Source organism: Scardinius erythrophthalmus, assembly GCF_964197995.2.
Source record: "Scardinius erythrophthalmus genome assembly, chromosome: 8".
In the NCBI taxonomy this organism is placed as follows: Eukaryota; Metazoa; Chordata; class Actinopteri; order Cypriniformes; family Leuciscidae; genus Scardinius; species Scardinius erythrophthalmus.
Genome location: NC_138228.1, coordinates 3298363 through 3317673, shown reverse-complemented (window position 1 = coordinate 3317673; position 19311 = coordinate 3298363). Strand labels below are relative to the sequence as shown.

At 41.2% G+C, this 19311-nt stretch overlaps 1 protein-coding gene across 1 annotated transcript in view; it reads left to right on the top strand.

Annotated features, from left to right (window-relative positions):
- LOC308694896 (ribonuclease inhibitor-like) overlaps positions 1 to 19311 on the top strand; it is a gene marked incomplete at its 3' end in the record, with an annotated part of 95914 nt that overhangs the window by 14215 nt on the left and 62388 nt on the right. Inside the window, exons 6-8 of the mRNA XM_081372706.1 lie at positions 8685 to 8789; positions 10118 to 10222; positions 13389 to 13493. Coding sequence (XP_081228832.1) covers positions 8685 to 8789; positions 10118 to 10222; positions 13389 to 13493 — 315 coding nt within the window. The remainder of the gene's footprint in view (positions 1 to 8684; positions 8790 to 10117; positions 10223 to 13388; positions 13494 to 19311) is intronic.

Genomic DNA, 19311 nt, shown 5'->3' with positions numbered 1-19311 from the left:
TAATTATTTTCAGGGGAATGACTTCAGAGATATTTGATGCCAGAAAAATTAGACTTTATTAACAAACAAAGCCGAGTGCCCCTCTGCAGAAAGACCCTCCAGAAAGATTGCCCAGCAAACGTATATACCCTCTCCTTGTCCCAAACATGGTAATACATTCTATAGGTATTTTGAGAAATAGTTTTGTACCATGTGACATTACTGAAATAGAATTCTCTGCTGTAACAACACATCTCTCAGGTTCCAAAGTTACCCAAAGTCATACACAGACAGAAAGGAAATAATAGTGTATAATGTGTAGTTAAATTACTTATTTTCTAAATAATAAAATCTTCAACATTCCCTCCTCTGGGGCTTATTTAAGCCCCACATTCGCTATCCTTTTCCAGAGTGTAGTTTCAAAATCCAGTCCCCTCAGTTATACTACCTTAGTGACTAAATTATGTCACTCAGTCTTATTTTCAATGACTGAAATTATGCCACCACACTCCTGGAGGAGCAATCGAGCCAAACATCTTTCTCCATACATTTTCTTTCTTTCAGTTGTTTTTTCTTTTTCAATGGAGAAAGTAAAAGACTCGAATCCTCCCTAATCAACCATCAAACATTGTTACAAGTGTGTGGATGAAATTGGTTCAGCATTGTCTTATTGTCACAGTTATGTCGAACATGTCAAACACAAAAATCCCTTATACAATTAAAAGTTATCTTGCGGTGTAGATATCCTCTTCGACCCAGACACCCTGGATCTGGCTTATTCATTTTCTTCTTCATCCTTATTCGAGGTACTTCAATCAACGTTCAATGATTGTAAATCTTAATTTGGTTTATAAGCTCAAATATATGATTTGTTGCCCTCTCAAATTAGTTTTCATTATCTTCTTAATATGGGAAGTACACAACAGAATAATAACCCTCTTTCAATATTTCAACTCCAAAAAACATTTCTAATTTTTTTTTAATCAAGCTTTCCTTAACTTTTTTTATTCAATTGTAAAGTCATTCTACTTTTTTCATGTAATTGTTTTCATTATTATAAAGGCAAATCATTATAATAAATCTCTGCTGATTATAGAAGAATAAATGATTTAGTTTGCATGTTTATTTCGCATAATCCATAAATTTTGATTTATATATAGAAGTGGGTAAAAATAACTTTTTCTCTTTTTTATTCGCTTCTTAATTCTATGAAGGAATATCAATTCACTTATTTTTAAAGAATCAATTTTTTAGTCAGTCATGTTTTAGTTGATGAACAACCATAACACTGCGGTGCAGCTACATTAAATCACAATTTTCTTTGTTATAATGTTTTACATTTCAAATTCTGTCTACTTCATTATCAAATTTAAACAATAAATATCTCACGTGTTGCAGCTTTTTCTCAGTATAGCTCCTCAGTTCAAGCATACCTTAACTGAATACCTTTTCCTTCCTTTCTACTAATTTCTAAATGAACTATCATGAATAAACTTAATTATGTCACATGTAATCACTCAAACTAAAAAAGCTTCAAGAGCAATGTTACATTTACTTCATAAAAGTCATTCAATAAACTCATTAGACAATTAGAAAAAATAACTCTCGAAAATAACTTTTTATACTATCTTACATATTCATTGTACGGTCATTTCTTTTTTCCGTATAACTAAATAAATCTATACGTTCTCAACCATTTCAAACATAAAGCATTATAACTTAATTATTGTTAAAACTTCCTTTCTGTATTTTAAGTTTCTGCATACAATTAATGTTAATTTCAATTGTTCTAGAATGACTGCTAAACCATTATCTAAACTTATTTCTGATAGAATTTCAAATCTAAGGAATAATTCTTTGGTCTTAAATTTAATTACTTCTCTTGACCCTCCTCTGCTGATTTCATTGCCTTTACCCATCTCTATCTTGTCCATATAATCCATTACCAAGAGTTTTATTAGTCCTTCTGGTACTGATATATGGCCTATTTTTGTCACTGTTCCTTTCCTACCTTTATTTTTGTCGCAAATTTCTCTTGTATACAGTCAAAAATTGCAAAAAATGCCTTTTATTTAATTTTCCTTATTCTTAATTTAGCCTTTTAATTATTGTCCTTCCTTATTCTTTTAATCCCTCCCCCCTTGCGCAGGTGAATACCTGTGCATCTGGTTTGAGAATATTCAAAAGTATGTTTTTGTGCAATAACCTGTCATTCTTACCCCCCTCTGGTACCACCATATAGATTGTTCATAAGGCAATAATCTACATGGTATTGAACAGTCTATATGCTATAACAATTTGTTTGTTATTGAATTTGAACAATTTCCATCTGAGGTGGTCGTTCTATTAGCACCATTTAAAATACATTTAATTAGTCAAATAGCATATTGCATCAAATCATAATTCAAATCATAAATGAAATCAAATATCTGTTAATAGCCAGTGTTAATCTTTCTTTAATTTTCAACTGTAGCCTTAAATTAATTATGTATACCCGTTTTATTGACAAATTACATTCGAGTACCCATTATGATCTATTTTAAAATATCATTTAGGTCGATTTGTATTTTCCTTCATGACTTGTCTTAATTCGCACTGTGCTATGACAGTTACTTGAATTAGTCGCTTATCATTCATTATTTTTATTTGTTTTCTGATTTTTCATTATCGTTTACATTGTTTTTGATATATTCTTTAATTAAATTTTTTCCTTGTTGGGTTATTATTAAGTTGTTACTAGTGTATTCAAGGGCTTTAACATTAAATTTAAAGAAGGTTTGGTTGATGTTGACTATTATTTGGACTTGTACTCATCTCTGTTGATTCTCTCTTCTTTGCACAATTCCTTGTAAGTTTCTTATTCTGCAACTTTTCATTTAAAGTTCTTCTTGTCATTTGCTTCTTTTTCCATTCATGTTGATCATTGTGAGTTGTTGCAATTGGCTTTTTCCTTTTCTCTCATTGGCAAGGGAAGGTCATTGCCATCATGTCCTTGAACCCTCACTTGCTGTTGTGGGGGGTTCCTGGAGTCGTTTGGTGTATTTTAAGTTGAGAGCCAGGGACTCAAATTTCACTTTGTTGATCAATGCACAAGCCTCTTCTGAGATGACAGCACAGTCACTGGTTCTTTGTTGTTGTTGTTGTTGTTTGAATCGTCTCAGAAACCTTCCTGGAATTGAATTGCTCTCATCTGCGAATGCAACCTTCATTATTTGTTTTAGTTCTGTTAGTAACAACAACATTTATTAGATCATCTGCTCATCTGCTCCATTGTCCTTCTTGGTGTCACCTGTAAAATGATCATGTGGGCTGAGTGGTGTTCTGGCCTCTTTTGTGTGTTTTCTGCTCATTTGTAGTAGGGCTTTACCCCTATATTACTTTTTACAATTAGTCAATTCAGCTCAGCTATCTCTTTGTTTTGAGTCCAACTATCAGCATACTAGTTATCAGGCATCTTGGACAACACTCAACCCACTTTACTAAAAGACAAAAGTTACAAGACAATATTTCATACTTTTGACAAAACGTCAGCTCCTTCATGATATGCTGAAAAAAAAGTCAGATGTGTTATGCTCCATCATGATATTCTGAAAGGAAAGTCAGATGTGTTAGGCACTGCGCAAAATGTAGTACCGTTTTGTTTTCTTTTACAATGTTTTTTTTCCATTTTCTTTTTCTATTGTCATTACAGTTTCGACCAGGATTTTAAACAAATCCATCCATGGTCATTATTTTATTGGGCAGAATATGCCCTGTGGGCCCACATATGAAATTTAGATACAGCTGTAGGCAAAATAATGAAATCATCGGCCATCACACATTCTTCTTCCGCAGGTTGTGCTCTAAATGCGGAACTTACAAATTTAGCTGTGGAATTCCAAAGGTCTGACAGACAACATCACAACACAGCTACGCAAACACTATTCAGAAGTGTCAGTGATCTTAAGGTTTAGTTTACCACCGTTGTTACAAACCCTTTTTTCTTGTTTTTTCCCAAACTCTAATAGATTAAATATTTCAGAATAATAGGCCTAAGCATGGTGCAGTTGAAAGTAAGACAGCCAATTGTAATTTCTCAAATGCATTTTGTAATTTGTTTGGTCTACTTTTTCATATTCTTTTGGTTTTTGCTCATGAGCTGCTTTAAGAAGAACATTGGAGATCTCTACTTAATCTTGGATCCATGGCCAATTACATTTCCATCTCATTATCCCAGTTTTGACAGCATTTTTAATTTCATAATTTTGGACTTTTGGAGTTATTTCTTCTCCAATCTATCTCTAGAAAATTATTAAAGATGGAGATGAAGATATACAAGATGGAGTGACCAGTATTATTGTTTTGCAAACAAAAATAATAATTCTTTGACATTTTGTGTCTATCTTTTTCTTTGCCAGAGAATAATTCTATCATGCTTTTAGCCCTATAGTTGTCTAATTTAATAGCCTCACTATACCAAATCCAGCCTCAGTTTTAACTAGTGAGTTCAGCACCCATTTCTCTGTATTTTCTTTTTCTTATAGAGCTGGACTTGTACCTATTGAAAAAGCAGAGAGGGTTAGTATAGCAGAGAATATAAAGAATTGCCATGAGACCAGTGAATAATCAGAATGAATTAAGTTAATATAATAATGAACTAAATTTAAAGCAGTCTCTAGAGTGATCATAGGTTTTGTCACACCTGTCGTGCCGTAAGGGTCTGTTCTTCTGTTTTTAGCTTGGTTGTCGAGAGTGGAACATAGGCTCTGTTGTTTCTCTGCCTCTTCTCAGTTTGGGCTTTTGATCAATCCTGTAACAGTTTTGCATCTCAGGATTTTTCTTTGTACTCAGGAAAAGTCTCAAGTGAAAGATTCACCTTTTCCCACATTAATTCAGTCTTTCTGAGTCTTTTTGAGTGGTCAACTTCAGGAGGGGAGCTGAGAACCCCTCATCCACTCTCTGTTCTTCTCTCTGCATTTGTGTCTCTGCATTCATGTCTTTGCCCTTTGCCCTCTTGTTGCTTCCACAGGACACTGAAAGATGAACACTCAGATCTGCATGAGTCAAATTGAACTTTTACATATAAGCTATTAGCTCTTTATCTACATGCCACTTTTTTAACCTGCATCTTTTCACTATTTCTTTTATATAAAAATCTCACTGGTTGACCATAGCAGTTCCCTCATTCTATTAGTAAGCAGTTCTTCATTGCAGGAAAAAGCAAGCTAGTTCTGTTTTTCTATATCAGCAATAATATAACTCTGATGATCTGAGAATAATTCAATTAAATAAATTTCCCTATCATAAAATCAGACTTCAATCTTTCTTCTATATTTGCATGCTGTGTTCACAATAATCTAGTATGTTTCTCAACAATCATCAAGGAATTCTTCTTAATTTTTACTCTCATCAACTTCTGTAAAGTATTTTTGACTTTTGAAACTTGGTCACTCAATCTTGCTAACCTTCAGCACACTGCACCAATTATTTTTCTCTTAACACAAACTTATTTATCTGCAATGGAATACTTTTTCCACTCTGTCGTCAGGGATAATGAGATACAAATTTTAGACGTCTTCAGATATAATATATAATATATTAAGCACGTGCAATCTTATTTATATTCATCTATTAATATTTATCATTACATTTATTGATTAAATATATATCTTATTATTTTAACTTATTTTATACTACAATATTCTGCTAAGCTAATATCTTGAAACAATTGTTTTCCCTTACTTTTCTTTTTTTCTAATACACACCATTTCAGTCCCTTCATTCACACATTCTCTGTCCCTTCAAGCAACCAGGGTCAGAGGTCACTTATTTTCAACCACAGACACAGTCACACAAGACACAGGATCCCATAAACACTTACACACACTCTATTCTGTACTCCCTGTCAGATCTGAACAATACATTAACAGATTCACTCATCAACACAGTAACACTTTTAACTATCCTATTCCATAAACCTCTGTGATTCACTTCCTCAACACAACAGAGTGAAATAAGACCTTAATTCCCCTGAGCAGACTCTTATTAGATTAATAAGGTACCCGGAAATTGACTTTATCTGCAATCATGCTCATTTGTATCCTTCAAGGCCCTCTTACAAATGTCTGCAGATCAACCATCTATAGGCTATAAGCTAAACTACACCTGTATCAATCAATGCCCACTTACAGGTATAACACATCAATAACTGATATCCTTATATCAGTACGCTTGTCATCCATCGAGGCCCTCTTGACAAGTAACACAAAACTTAACTGATATCCTTATCAGTGAATTCAAACCCTCTGTGTGCATGCTTTTTGCTCATCATCCTTCAAGGCCCTCTTGATGAACAAACACAGAACCTTACGTACGTACGTCAAAACTCTTTGCGCTAAATCAGCATCACCAGTAGTTATAGAATCCACTCAGGATTAAACAAGCACTAGCAAACACTTTTGGGAGCCCCCCCGCGCTTTTACCAACTACTTGACATACAAAGACAATACATGCAATTTTTTCTGACATCAAACATCCCACTTTCACTTTTTAAGTTCTTTAAATTTGGAGAAGCTTTTCTTACCACATCCGGGCCACTGGTGACTTACACACACCTTATTCAAAAGCAAAAACTGCTCACCTCAAAGTACAGCGGCCACTGTTGTCTGTGTCAGTCACCAGCGATCCCTTCGTGGCTCCTTCAGCTCCTAAGCCACGCCCCACGTTGGGCGCCATTTGTTGTAGTTTAATTATTTTCAGGGGAATGACTTCAGAGATATTTGATGCCAGAAAAATTAGACTTTATTAACAAACAAAGCCGAGTGCCCCTCTGCAGAAAGACCCTCCAGAAAGATTGCCCAGCAAACGTATATACCCTCTCCTTGTCCCAAACATGGTAATACATTCTATAGGTATTTTGAGAAATAGTTTTGTACCATGTGACATTACTGAAATAGAATTCTCTGCTGTAACAACACATCTCTCAGGTTCCAAAGTTACCCAAAGTCATACACAGACAGAAAGGAAATAATAGTGTATAATGTGTAGTTAAATTACTTATTTTCTAAATAATAAAATCTTCAACATTACCTAGGTTACTTTCACTTTTAAAAATTCATCATAACCGCGCGCGCGATCTGCTTGCAGTTGTCGAGATGGATGGTGAGGAGTTGAAGAAAAGAATAGCTAGTGGAGATGGTAAAGTTGACGACAATAGTCATCAAAAATCAAGTCCAGTGTGTGGGAGAAATTTGGAGTTAGGTTATCTGAAGAAAATATTGTGAAAGGCTTTGCTGCATTTTCGTGTTGGATTGCCGCAAATGTGGAACTTCATCGCAGGAAGCACGCAGATAACTGTGGTAACAAAGCAGTTCTATCGAACAGTATTTTTCAAATTTAACACTGTTAAGTAGCCTACGTGTGGTGTGCAGCGCGTTTTTGAACCCAAAATTGTCAGATGTAGGCGTGCGGCCACGGCTTTTCTCAAGTAGGCTAGTGGAGGAGTTTTGTGCAGAATTTAGTGCAAATATTTTTTTATCAGGTAATACATATTATTTATCAGTGTGTTATACCCGAATAAATAATAATGAAAAAAAGTTCAAAAGTCGGACTGTAAGCGAATGAGACTTACAGGAGAGCATGATTGCTATTCACACCCTTATTACAATGGCTGTAATCTGTTACCACAATAGTACTTGATCTGTTTAAAATGATTTAATTGGTATATGTCTGCTAGGTGTTAAATTAAAATTCAACATTAAAATTCGTCTAAACCTGTTATTCATTTTTTCTATTTTTGATCTGAGCGCACAATCATAAAATCGGAAAACGAGTCGTTATTCGTTTTTTTTTTTTTCATTTTAGTTCAGGAAATAAATAATGGAAAAACAAGTCGTTTTTCATTTTTTTTATTTTTGTTTTTAATTTGAAAAAAAAAAAACCGATTGAACGAATGATACGTGGGGCCTATTTGTAAACCGTTATTGTAAAATAAAAATAGGCTGCTTAAAAAAACAAAAACGGACTTCCAAAATAATCCAGTTTTGTCCCGCGGGCCGCCTATTGCCGACCCCTGGTGTATGGAATAGAGTGTGGTATTATGTTGTAATGTTCCAAGACAGTACCCTAACCAAAATACTTCAAAGAAAAGGGGAAATGTTGTGTCTGCAGAGTTATTGTGTAGTCACTAGATGACAGTGGAAGAAAGGAAAAGAAAAGAGTAGCAAAGAGAAGAAAGAAATACACACTTGTGTCTGTGCTTGCTTCTTTATTTTATTACAAGACGTACAAACATCACAATACATATACATATTTTTTATGGTTGTATATACACTATACATAATGCACAATTCCGTACATAAATCTTCTGTTCTGTTCCAGATGTATACATAATTATGTATTTCTTCACTTGGTCTTATTTAAATGCTCTTCTGTTCTCGTGTCATATATGTATTTATATTTATGTACCAAAGGCTCCTGTAATACCACAACAAATTCCTTGTGTGTTTGCGCACACTTGGCAAATAAAAAGCTCATTCTGATTCTGATTCATACACTGAAAACGACTGAAGTTTATTGTCAATATTGTGGATTTATTTTTGTTTATAAAAACCTAACTTAAAAAAGCAGCAGCTATGTAAGCTAACAGAACTGTATAGCAGATGTAGATATCAGTTACAGTGGGACCTCCTGCAATAAATCGATTCTGTTTGCTCTTTGTGTATTAGGGAAAGATCCGGCTCACCTGAGTCCAGCCTAGTGTCTATGAGGAGTGACCAATCAAAAGATGGTGGACAGCCACGCTTCAGTGAGAAAACAACATCTACCCAAAGGTATTTCTTGTGTTTCTTGTTGGTCACATATTTACTGTGTTAGAAAGTATTTCAGTGAGTATCATGAAACTTTATTTACATTAAAACCTTTTTCTGAAATGATTAGTGTTGGATAGAGGTAATCTGCTGGTTTGATAATTGTTTGACCAAATTATAAAGAGATCTGTGAATCTTTTAGTTTCCATGTGATTTGTTGTTTTGTGTGATTTAGTAACAAAGGACAAAAGACCACAATAAATATTGGTGCAGAAATTGCACAGTGGGAAAGTCTAAATGTTCAAAAGGGAATGAACAGTGATATTTTAGAAGATATTTCGTTCCTGCAGTTAATGTTGACGCAAAAGCAAACTTAGGCAAAGGACACAGCAGACTGATGAAACTATTCACTATAGTTGAACTATAAACTATAGTGTGAAACTATTCACACGATTTCTAAAGAGGGATTACATCCAGACCCTGATAATGTAGTTGCTGTCATACACGCACCTGCTCCCCATGACACGGCCTCACTGTGCTCATTCCTGGCCCTTACGTCTTGGTATAGTAAATTTCTACCTGACTACGCAACAGTGGTTGAACCCCTGCATGAAGTTTTGAGAACCTCCACTGACATGAACTTTCTCTGGACTGATAAGGCTGATCAAAGTTTTACCACCCTGAAGACACTAGCTGCGTTTACATGGACCCTTATAATCGGCTCAATCGGACTAAAAAACCTTCATGTAAACACCTTAATCGATCCGATTGAGCTCGATCCGAATGAAATTTTGATCGAATTGAAAGAGGTGGTTTATTCCTTTTGTAATCCGACCAAGAGAACATGTAAACGCTTGATCGGTTTGAAACCGAAACTGAAAGGACTGCGCATGTGCAATGACGTTAAATAGCGTAATGACGTATGATGTGCGGAACGAGCTGTTCTTCCTGTTGAATAAAGTTTCATATAAATAAGTGTCCCGTCATTCTAAAATTCTCATTTCACTCAGCGTCTGTGAAGTGAAGCAGGACAACGTCCCACCAGTCCTTGTTTTGGATTCTCATCCACAGACGACTTGTTTTGGCTTGACCAAAGGCTCCTGTAATACCACAACAATTTCCTTGTGTGTTTGCGCACACTTGGCAAATAAAAAGCTCATTCTGATTCCGATTCATACACTGAAAATGACTGAAGTTTATTATCAATGTTGTGGATTTATTTTTGTTTATAAAAACCTAACTTTAAAAAAGCAGTAGCTATGTAAGCTAACAGAACTGTATAGCAGATGTAGATATCAGTTACAGTGGGACCTCCTGCAATAAATTGATTCTGTTTGCTCTTTGTGTATTAGGGAAAGATCCGGCTCACCTGAGTCCAGCCTAGTGTCTATGAGGAGTGACCAATCAAAAGATGGTGGACAGCCACGCTTCAGTGAGAAAACAACATCTACCCAAAGGTATTTCTTGTGTTTCTTGTTGGTCACATATTTACTGTGTTAGAAAGTATTTCAGTGAGTATCATGAAACTTTATTTACATTAAAACCTTTTTCTGAAATGATCAGTGTTGGATAGAGGTAATCTGCTGCTTTGATAATTGTTTGACCAAATTATAAAGAGATCTGTGAATCTTTTAGTTTCCATGTGATTTGTTGTTTTGTGTGATTTAGTTACAAAGGACAAAATACCACAGTAAATATTGGTGCAGAAATTGCACAGTGGGAAAGTCTAAATGTTCAAAAGGGAATGAACAGTGATATTTTAGAAGATATTTCGTTCCTGCAGTTAATGTTGACGCAAAAGCAAACTTAGGCAAAGGACACAGCAGACTGATGAAACTATTCACTATAGTTGAACTATAAACTATAGTGTGAAACTATTCACGCGATTTCTAAAGAAGGATTACATCCAGACCCTGTTAATGTAGTTGCTGTCGTGCACTCATTAAAGAAAGTGCTAGGAGTTAATACACCATTTGTTTTGCTAATATAACTTGTTTTATATAAAAAGGTAAATTGTTTACTAAAGTATTTTTTAATTCTGTATTACTTGCAGTGTATGGCAGGGGTCGGCAAATAACTTTGGCCGCGGGCCAATATTTTTTTTAGCCAGTAGATGGCGGGCCAGCTACACGGAGTAGGGATACAAATTAAACCGCTTAAAATACACTGTATTCACCCGCTTTATATCCGGACCTGACGGGTCCGCAAAATTTAGATCTCATTTCCAGAATCTCACATTCAAATGTCTCTAACGGAAAGAGAGAGATTAAGTAGCCTATAACAATTATAAATGCTATACAAAAATTGTGTTTGTGTCAATATAAATATTATTTTAACATTCCTACTGACAGCAGAGAAAAAATGTCACTAAAAAAAAACAATGAAATATAAATAACAAATAAATATCAAATCACTCAAGCAACATAAATGAAAACCATATTGCCCAACTGACAAATGAAGTAGGCTATTTTCTGCCAAACTATTTCAAACATCCTTGCAAAAAAAAAAGAATGTTGTTGACTGACAATGGTTTCAGTACCAAACAGCTCCTCAGAGCTAGGTGTAGTAGCCTACAGGTGGTCAGAATGAAGTGCGGATGCGCTGTCAAAAGATGTCGGGAGTGGGCTATTGTCAGTCAGACCGTCCGCTCTGTCCAAACTAGGTACACCAGAGTTCTGACCGCTACCGTCTTTATACTTTAAAATAGAGTCCTGCACGGGTTCGGGTACCCGACGGGTCACCCGCAAATTTTGCTCAAACGGGTGAAAAATATCCAACCGTGTCGGATACGGGTGCGGGTCGGGTCGGACACGGGGGAAACACGGGTTTAAAACAATCACATTCAAACGTAAAAATATATGCATATTTTTAAAACACATCTACACAAATATGCCTGTATTTCAAGTTTATAAAATAATTTAAAATCCACATCAGTTTGTTTGTGCCCACCACGCACCACACCCTCCCAGGATCTATAACGTTACCTAGGTTACTTTCACTTTTAAAAATTCATCATAACCGCGCGCGCGATCTGCTTGCAGTTGTCGAGATGGATGGTGAGGAGTTGAAGAAAAGAATAGCTAGTGGAGATGGTAAAGTTGTCGACAATAGTCATCAAAAATCAAGTCCAGTGTGTGGGAGAAATTTGGAGTTAGGTTATCTGAAGAAAATATTGTGAAAGGCTTTGCTGCATTTTCGTGTTGGATTGCCGCAAATGTGGAACTTCATCGCAGGAAGCACGCAGATAACTGTGGTAACAAAGCAGTTCTATCGAACAGTATTTTTCAAATTTAACACTGTTAAGTAGCCTACGTGTGGTGTGCAGCGCGTTTTTGAACCCAAAATTGTCAGATGTAGGCGTGCGGCCACGGCTTTTCTCAAGTAGTGGAGGAGTTTTGTGCAGAATTTAGTGCAAATATTTTTTTATCAGGTAATACATATTATTTATCAGTGTGTTATACCCGAATAAATAATAATGAAAAAAAGTTCAAAAGTCGGACTGTAAGCGAATGAGACTTACAGGAGAGCATGATTGCTATTCACACCCTTATTACAATGGCTGTAATCTGTTACCACAATAGTACTTGATCTGTTTAATGATTTAATTGGTATATGTCTGCTAGGTGTTAAATTAAAATTCAACATTAAAATTCGTCTAAACCTGTTATTAATTTTTTCTATTTTTGATCTGAGCGCACAATCATAAAATCGGAAAACGAGTCGTTATTCGTTTTTTTTTTTCATTTTAGTTCAGGAAATAAATAATGGAAAAACAAGTCGTTTTTCATTTTTTTTATTTTTGTTTTTAATTTGAAAAAAAAAAAACGATTGAACGAATGATACGTGGGGCCTATTTGTAAACCGTTATTGTAAAATAAAAATAGGCTGCTTAAAAAAACAAAAAACAAAACAAAAACGGACTTCCAAAATAATCCAGTTTTGTCCCGCGGGCCGCCTATTGCCGACCCCTGGTGTATGGAATAGAGTGTGGTATTATGTTGTAATGTTCCAAGACAGTACCCTAACCAAAATACTTCAAAGAAAAGGGGAAATGTTGTGTCTGCAGAGTTATTGTGTAGTCACTAGATGACAGTGGAAGAAAGGAAAAGAAAAGAGTAGCAAAGAGAAGAAAGAAATACACACTTGTGTCTGTGCTTGCTTCTTTATTTTATTACAAGACGTACAAACATCACAATACATATACATATTTTTTATGGTTGTATATACACTATACATAATGCACAATTCCGTACATAAATCTTCTGTTCTGTTCCAGATGTATACATAATTATGTTTTTCTTCACTTGGTCTTATTTAAATGCTCTTCTGTTCTCGTGTCATATATGTATTTATATTTATGTACCAAAGGCTCCTGTAATACCACAACAAATTCCTTGTATGTTTGCGCACACTTGGCAAATAAAAAGCTCATTCTGATTCTGATTCATACACTGAAAACGACTGAAGTTTATTGTCAATATTGTGGATTTATTTTTGTTTATAAAAACCTAACTTAAAAAAGCAGTAGCTGTGTAAGCTAACAGAACTGTATAGCAGATGTAGATATCAGTTACAGTGGGACCTCCTGCAATAAATTGATTCTGTTTGCTCTTTGTGTATTAGGGAAAGATCCGGCTCACCTGAGTCCAGCCTAGTGTCTATGAGGAGTGACCAATCAAAAGATGGTGGACAGCCACGCTTCAGTGAGAAAACAACATCTACCCAAAGGTATTTCTTGTGTTTCTTGTTGGTCACATATTTACTGTGTTAGAAAGTATTTCAGTGAGTATCATGAAACTTTATTTACATTAAAACCTTTTTCTGAAATGATCAGTGTTGGATAGAGGTAATCTGCTGGTTTGATAATTGTTTGACCAAATTATAAAGAGATCTGTGAATCTTTTAGTTTCCATGTGATTTGTTGTTTTGTGTGATTTAGTAACAAAGGACAAAAGACCACAATAAATATTGGTGCTGAAATTGCACAGTGGGAAAGTCTAAATGTTCAAAAGGGAATAAACAGTGATATTTTAGAAGATATTTCGTTCCTGCAGTTAATGTTGACGCAAAAGCAAACTTAGGCAAAGGACACAGCAGACTGATGAAACTATTCACTATAGTTGAACTATAAACTATAGTGTGAAACTATTCACGCGATTTCTAAAGAGGAATAGACCTTTCTCACAAAAAACGGAAATACGTAATCGTTGTGGAAGCGGAGTTCCTGTCAAGCGTCAAACCCGGGCATAAACCCGGGCAAGTTTAAAATGGATCTAAGAGTCTACACAACTTCATTAACGGATTTGCCAAATATTACAATTGCTAATGTGACAAGACTCGTGGAGGAAAACGATACTGGTTACTCACGTAACCTCGGTTCTCTCTAGAAGAGGGAACGAGTATTTGCGTAAGCTAGCTTACGCTACGGGAAAAGTCATCTTTTCTCGAGATACTGAAGCCAAAAATTATCCTTAATTTTCATTTATTGTCCACGCAGTGCAGCAGGCGGCTAGCAGAGCTAGAGCGAGCAATACTGCGCGCTCATTGGCTGCCGTGCGGCAACTGCTTTAGCCTATCGGTGAGCCCAGCGTGACGTCACGCCCAATGAGGGCGCGTGCACCCTCGCGCGTCACAGCCCGCCAGAATGGGCGGCGTCAGAGCGTATATAAGGAAGGCTCGGAGGCTAAAACTCTGGTTTCTGTCGAATGAAGCGACATGAGCTTGCGGCGCGAGCACGGCAGGGAACGCAAATACTCGTTCCCTCTTCTAGAGAGAACCGAGGTTACGTGAGTAACCAGTATCGTTCTCTTACGAGAGGTTCTCTCGTATTTGCGTAAGCTAGCTTACGCTACGGGAACCCCATTGTCAACGCCGTGCGCGCCTTGCATCCACATATAAACCCCCGGAAGGCCCGGGGGGTCTTAAAAGTGGAAGAACAGGTGGCCAGCAGAGCGGGCCAACACATGTTCATAAGCACTCATAGGGAAAAAGAATAGAGCGGCGAGGCCGGTCTATATATCACTGACATACCCTGAGGTGCAGCTCGACCAGAAGAGCTAAATCGAGTAACTAGCCTGCGCATTCATAAGCAGGACATAGACCCGACTTAGACTGACAGAAGTTTAGCCTGCAGGGCGGGAACTTCCAGGTTATAGAACCTGACAAATGTAGAGGGGGAGGCCCAGCCCGCCGCCGTACAAATGTCCTGAATGGAAATCCCGCTGGACCATGCCCACGATGAGGCCATGCCTCTGGTGGAATGAGCCCGTACGCCCAGAGGGCACTGCAGGTCTTTGGACGCATAAGCTGCAGCAATAGCGTCCACTATCCATCTGGATAGCGTCTGTTTCGAGGCGGCGAGACCTTTAGCGCGGCCCCCAAATGAAACAAAGAGCTGCTCCGAGCGCCGAAAAGCGGCGGAGCGCGTGACGTAACACCTTAGAGCCCTGACCGGGCAAAGGAGGCTACTGTCATCCCCACTGCCGGACGGCAGAGCTGAGAGGGAAATAACCTGGGCTCTGAACGGGGTACCCAAAACTTTGGGGACATAGCCGTGCCTTGGTTTGAGAATGACCAGCGAGTCATTAGGTCCAAACTCAAGACACGCCACGCTAACTGACAGCGCGTGTAAGTCGCCCACGCGTTTCACTGAAGCCAGAGCTAACAGAAAAACGGTTTTAAACGTCAGGTATCTCAACTCCGTAGAGCCCAGGGGTTCGAAGGGATAAGCTTTCAGGGCCTCTAGGACCAAAGACAGATCCCATATGGGTACCAGAGGTGGCCGTGGAGGGTTCAACCTCCTGGCCCCTCGTAGGAAGCGGGTAATGAGTTCATTCCTTCCCAATGTGCGGCCGCGCGCCGAATCGGCAAACGCGACGATCGCCGCAACATAGACCTTGAGCGTGGAGGGGGACCTGCCCGCTTCCAAAAGCTCCTGAAGGAAGTTCAAAACCTGTGGAACCCCACAGGATTGAGAATTCAGACTCTTTTCCGCGCACCATTTGTTAAACACAGACCATTTAGACGCATAGAGCCGCCTCGTTGAGGGAGCTCTGGATTGCGCAATCGTGTTAACTACTCCTTCTGGCAAATCAACGAATATCCGTTGATCACCCACGCATGCAGAGACCAGTGCTCTGGATGGGGATGCAGAATTGAGCCTCGGGCTTGAGAGAGAAGGTCTCTCCTCACTGGAATCGGCCACGGGACTGTTCCTGACAGCGCCGTCAGCTCTGGGAACCAAAACTGGTTCTCCCAGCGCGGGGCTATGAGGAGCACCGCGCAGCGCGTTTCCCTGATCTTCGCTATCACCTGAGGCAGCATAGAGATTGGGGGAAAAGCGTACAATGGGACGTTGGGCCAGATTTGGGCCAGCGCGTCCTCGCTTTTTGAGAAGAACCTTTGGCACTGAGCGTTCTCGCTCGTGGCGAAAAGGTCGACTTCTGCTTTGCCGAAGCGACGCCACAGCATCTGGACTGTTTGGCTGTGTAGAGCCCATTCCCCGGGGGGAACATTGTCCCTGGACAGCCTGTCCGGTCCGTCGTTTAGGCGACCGGGCACGTGCGCGGCTCTCAGAGAGCGCAGCGAGCCCTGAGCCCATACCAGAAGGCGCTCTACTAGAGCGCACAAGGTTCTGGATCTGATTCCGCCCTGACGGTTCACATACGACACCACAGACATGTTGTCCGTGCGGACTAGCACATGGTGCCCGTGCAGGTATGGGAGAAAGTACTTCAGCGCTTTCTCGACCGCCAACATCTCCAGACAGTTTATGTGAAGGCTTTTCTCCTGGTCCGACCAACGGCCGTAGACCGGTCTGCCCTCGTGAAGCGCTCCCCAACCTGAGTTGGACGCGTCTGTCGAGATCACTTTGCGGTGTGAAATCACCCCCATCGAAACTCCTAGTCGGTACCATTCGGCTGCCAGCCAGGGCTGCAAGGCTGAGACACAGCCCTGAGTCACTCTGACCCGAACGCGGCCTGAAGCCCACGCTCTGCGGGGCACTTTCGAATTCAGCCAGCATTGCAGCGGGCGCATTCGCAGTAAACCCAGCTGCAGAACTGCTGCAGCTGAAGCCATATGGCCCAACATCCTCTGGAAGGTTTTCAGGGGGAAATACCTGTCTTTTTGAAAAGACGCGGCGAGGCGTCGAACACAGCGCGCGCGCTGTGTTGACAGCCTGGCTGTCATGGCCACCGAGTCCAGTTCTATTCCCAGAAAGGAGATCGACTGGCTGGGGATCAGAGAGCTCTTGGTCCAGTTCACCGAAAGACCCAGGCTTCCTAAGTGACTGAGAAGCAACGTCCCGTGGGAAGCGAGCACTTCCGCCGATTGCGCCAGAATGAGCCAATCGTCCAGATAGTTCAGAATTCGCATCCCCTGTGATCTCAGGGGAGCGAGAGCCGCATCCATGCACTTCGTAAATGTACGGGGTGCCAGAGACAGGCCGAACGGAAGGACGGTGTATTGATATACCTGGCCGTCGAAGGCGAATCTCAAGAATGGCCTGTGACGGGGTATAATCTGAATCTGAAAGTATGCGTCTTTCAGATCGAGAGAAATAAACCAATCCCTCGGGTGAATTTGCGCGAGGATTTGCCTGGTCGTGAGCATTTTGAACGGCCGCCTCATGAGAGCTTTGTTCAAATATCTCAGATCTAATATAGGTCTGAGCGCTCCGTCCTTCTTGGGAACGAGGAAATAACGGCTGTAAAAGCCTGCCTCGGTTAAAGAAGGGTGAACTCTCTCTATGGCCCCTTTGTGTAATAGTTTCGCTATTTCTGCGTGAAGCAGATGGGCTGCTTCCGAGCTCACCACCGTCTCGACGCGCGTTCGAAACCGCGGCGGGCGGCGAATGAACTGTAGTGAATAGCCCCGCATTACTGTATTCAGTACCCATTTCGACACGCCCGGAATAGCTTCCCATGCATCTGCACTCATAGCTAGGGGTCGAATGGCCTCTGGGTCCCGCCCGCTGCTCTGCGCGGGGCACGGGACCCGAAGCGGTGACAGCTCTGTGACGGTGAGCGAGGCCATGGAACGCCCGATAGCCTGTGCTGCGACCTTCGTAGCGCGCAGGGAAAGGTCTGTCGCGCTGCGCAGGTCCGTAAAAGCGGTCCGATCCGAGCCCTTCTCATCCAGCTGCGGAGGAGGTCGGCTTGGAGGATCTGAAGCACCGCCATAGTGTGCAGGGCTGAAGCGGCTTGACCAGCGGCGGAGAAAGCACGGCCGATAAAGGCGGAAGTGGTCCTGCAGGCTTTAGACGGGAGGGCAGACTTTGAACGCCATCTCGCGGATGGGGGGCAAAGGTGCGCTGCGACCGCCTGTTCAACCGGGGGGATGTGGTTATATCCCTTAGCCTCGGCTCCATCCACGTGCGAAAGCGTCGACGACGCTGGAGAGCGGAGTCTGGCTGAAACTGGAGCGTCCCAAGACTTAGAGAGCTCCGCGTGGAGCTCTGGCAGGAAGGGCGCTGGTCTGGACGCTGGCGAGTGGCTGCGGCTGGGTAGGAAACACCCGTCGAGCCTGTTCGGTGCGGGCACCGCAGGCTGGGACCATTCGAGACCCAGGTGTTCGACGGCCAAAGTGAGGAGGCGGAGAAGCTCGGCGTCCACACTGGCGCGGGTCCTACCAGACTCGCGTGTAGAGGAAGAGGCGGAGCGGTGAGAACCGGTCCACTCTTCGCTGTCTGATGCCAGGAGAGAGCAGCTGTCCAGAAGCGCGTCGACCTCCGCTTCATCCCCTGAGGCGACGGCACCTAGGGCGAGAGCCGGCGGCTGCGCGTCGGGAAGCGGGGGCGGAGAGGGAGAGAGCGAGGCTCGCGGGAGGGGCTCCGGCGAAAGCCTGACTCGGGTCTCGGGCTCCGGTGGTCTCTGGGAGCGGCGCTTTTTCTTCCGCGGCGCTGAGACTGGAGCGGGGTCAGCGTTGAACAAGGCGAGTCGAGCCCGCAGGGTCGACATCGGCAGTTCTTCGCAGAATTCACAGCCGCCCGAAGCCATGGCAACGGCAGCGTGGTCACGTCCCAGGCAGAGAGCGCAGATAACATGGCGGTCTCTATCGCTGAGGTGAGAGCGGCACGAGCCGCAGGAATTACGAGGCATTTTGAACCAAACGCCTCTGCTCTTTTAGTGTCACGTGTAGCGAAACACACACACACAAAACAAGCAGCAGAGAAAAGGATATTTGTCGCCGGATAGCTGAGCTGGCACGGCAGGCTGAAGGCGGCGAAAACTCGACCGGCTTCTCCAGGCGCTGTCCTAAGCTGGCTCGATGCTGTTTCGACGGCGGCGGCTTCTCTCGGAGAGCAGCGATGCAGTAAGCTTCGCTGAAGAGACAGAAATCAGAGTTTTAGCCTCCGAGCCTTCCTTATATACGCTCTGACGCCGCCCATTCTGGCGGGCTGTGACTCACGCTGGGCTCACTGATAGGCTAAAGCAGTTGCCGCGCGGCAGCCAATGAGCGCGCAGTATTGCTCGCTCTAGCTCTGCTAGCCGCCTGCTGCACTGCGTGGACAATAAATGAAAATTAAGGATAATTTTTGGCTTCA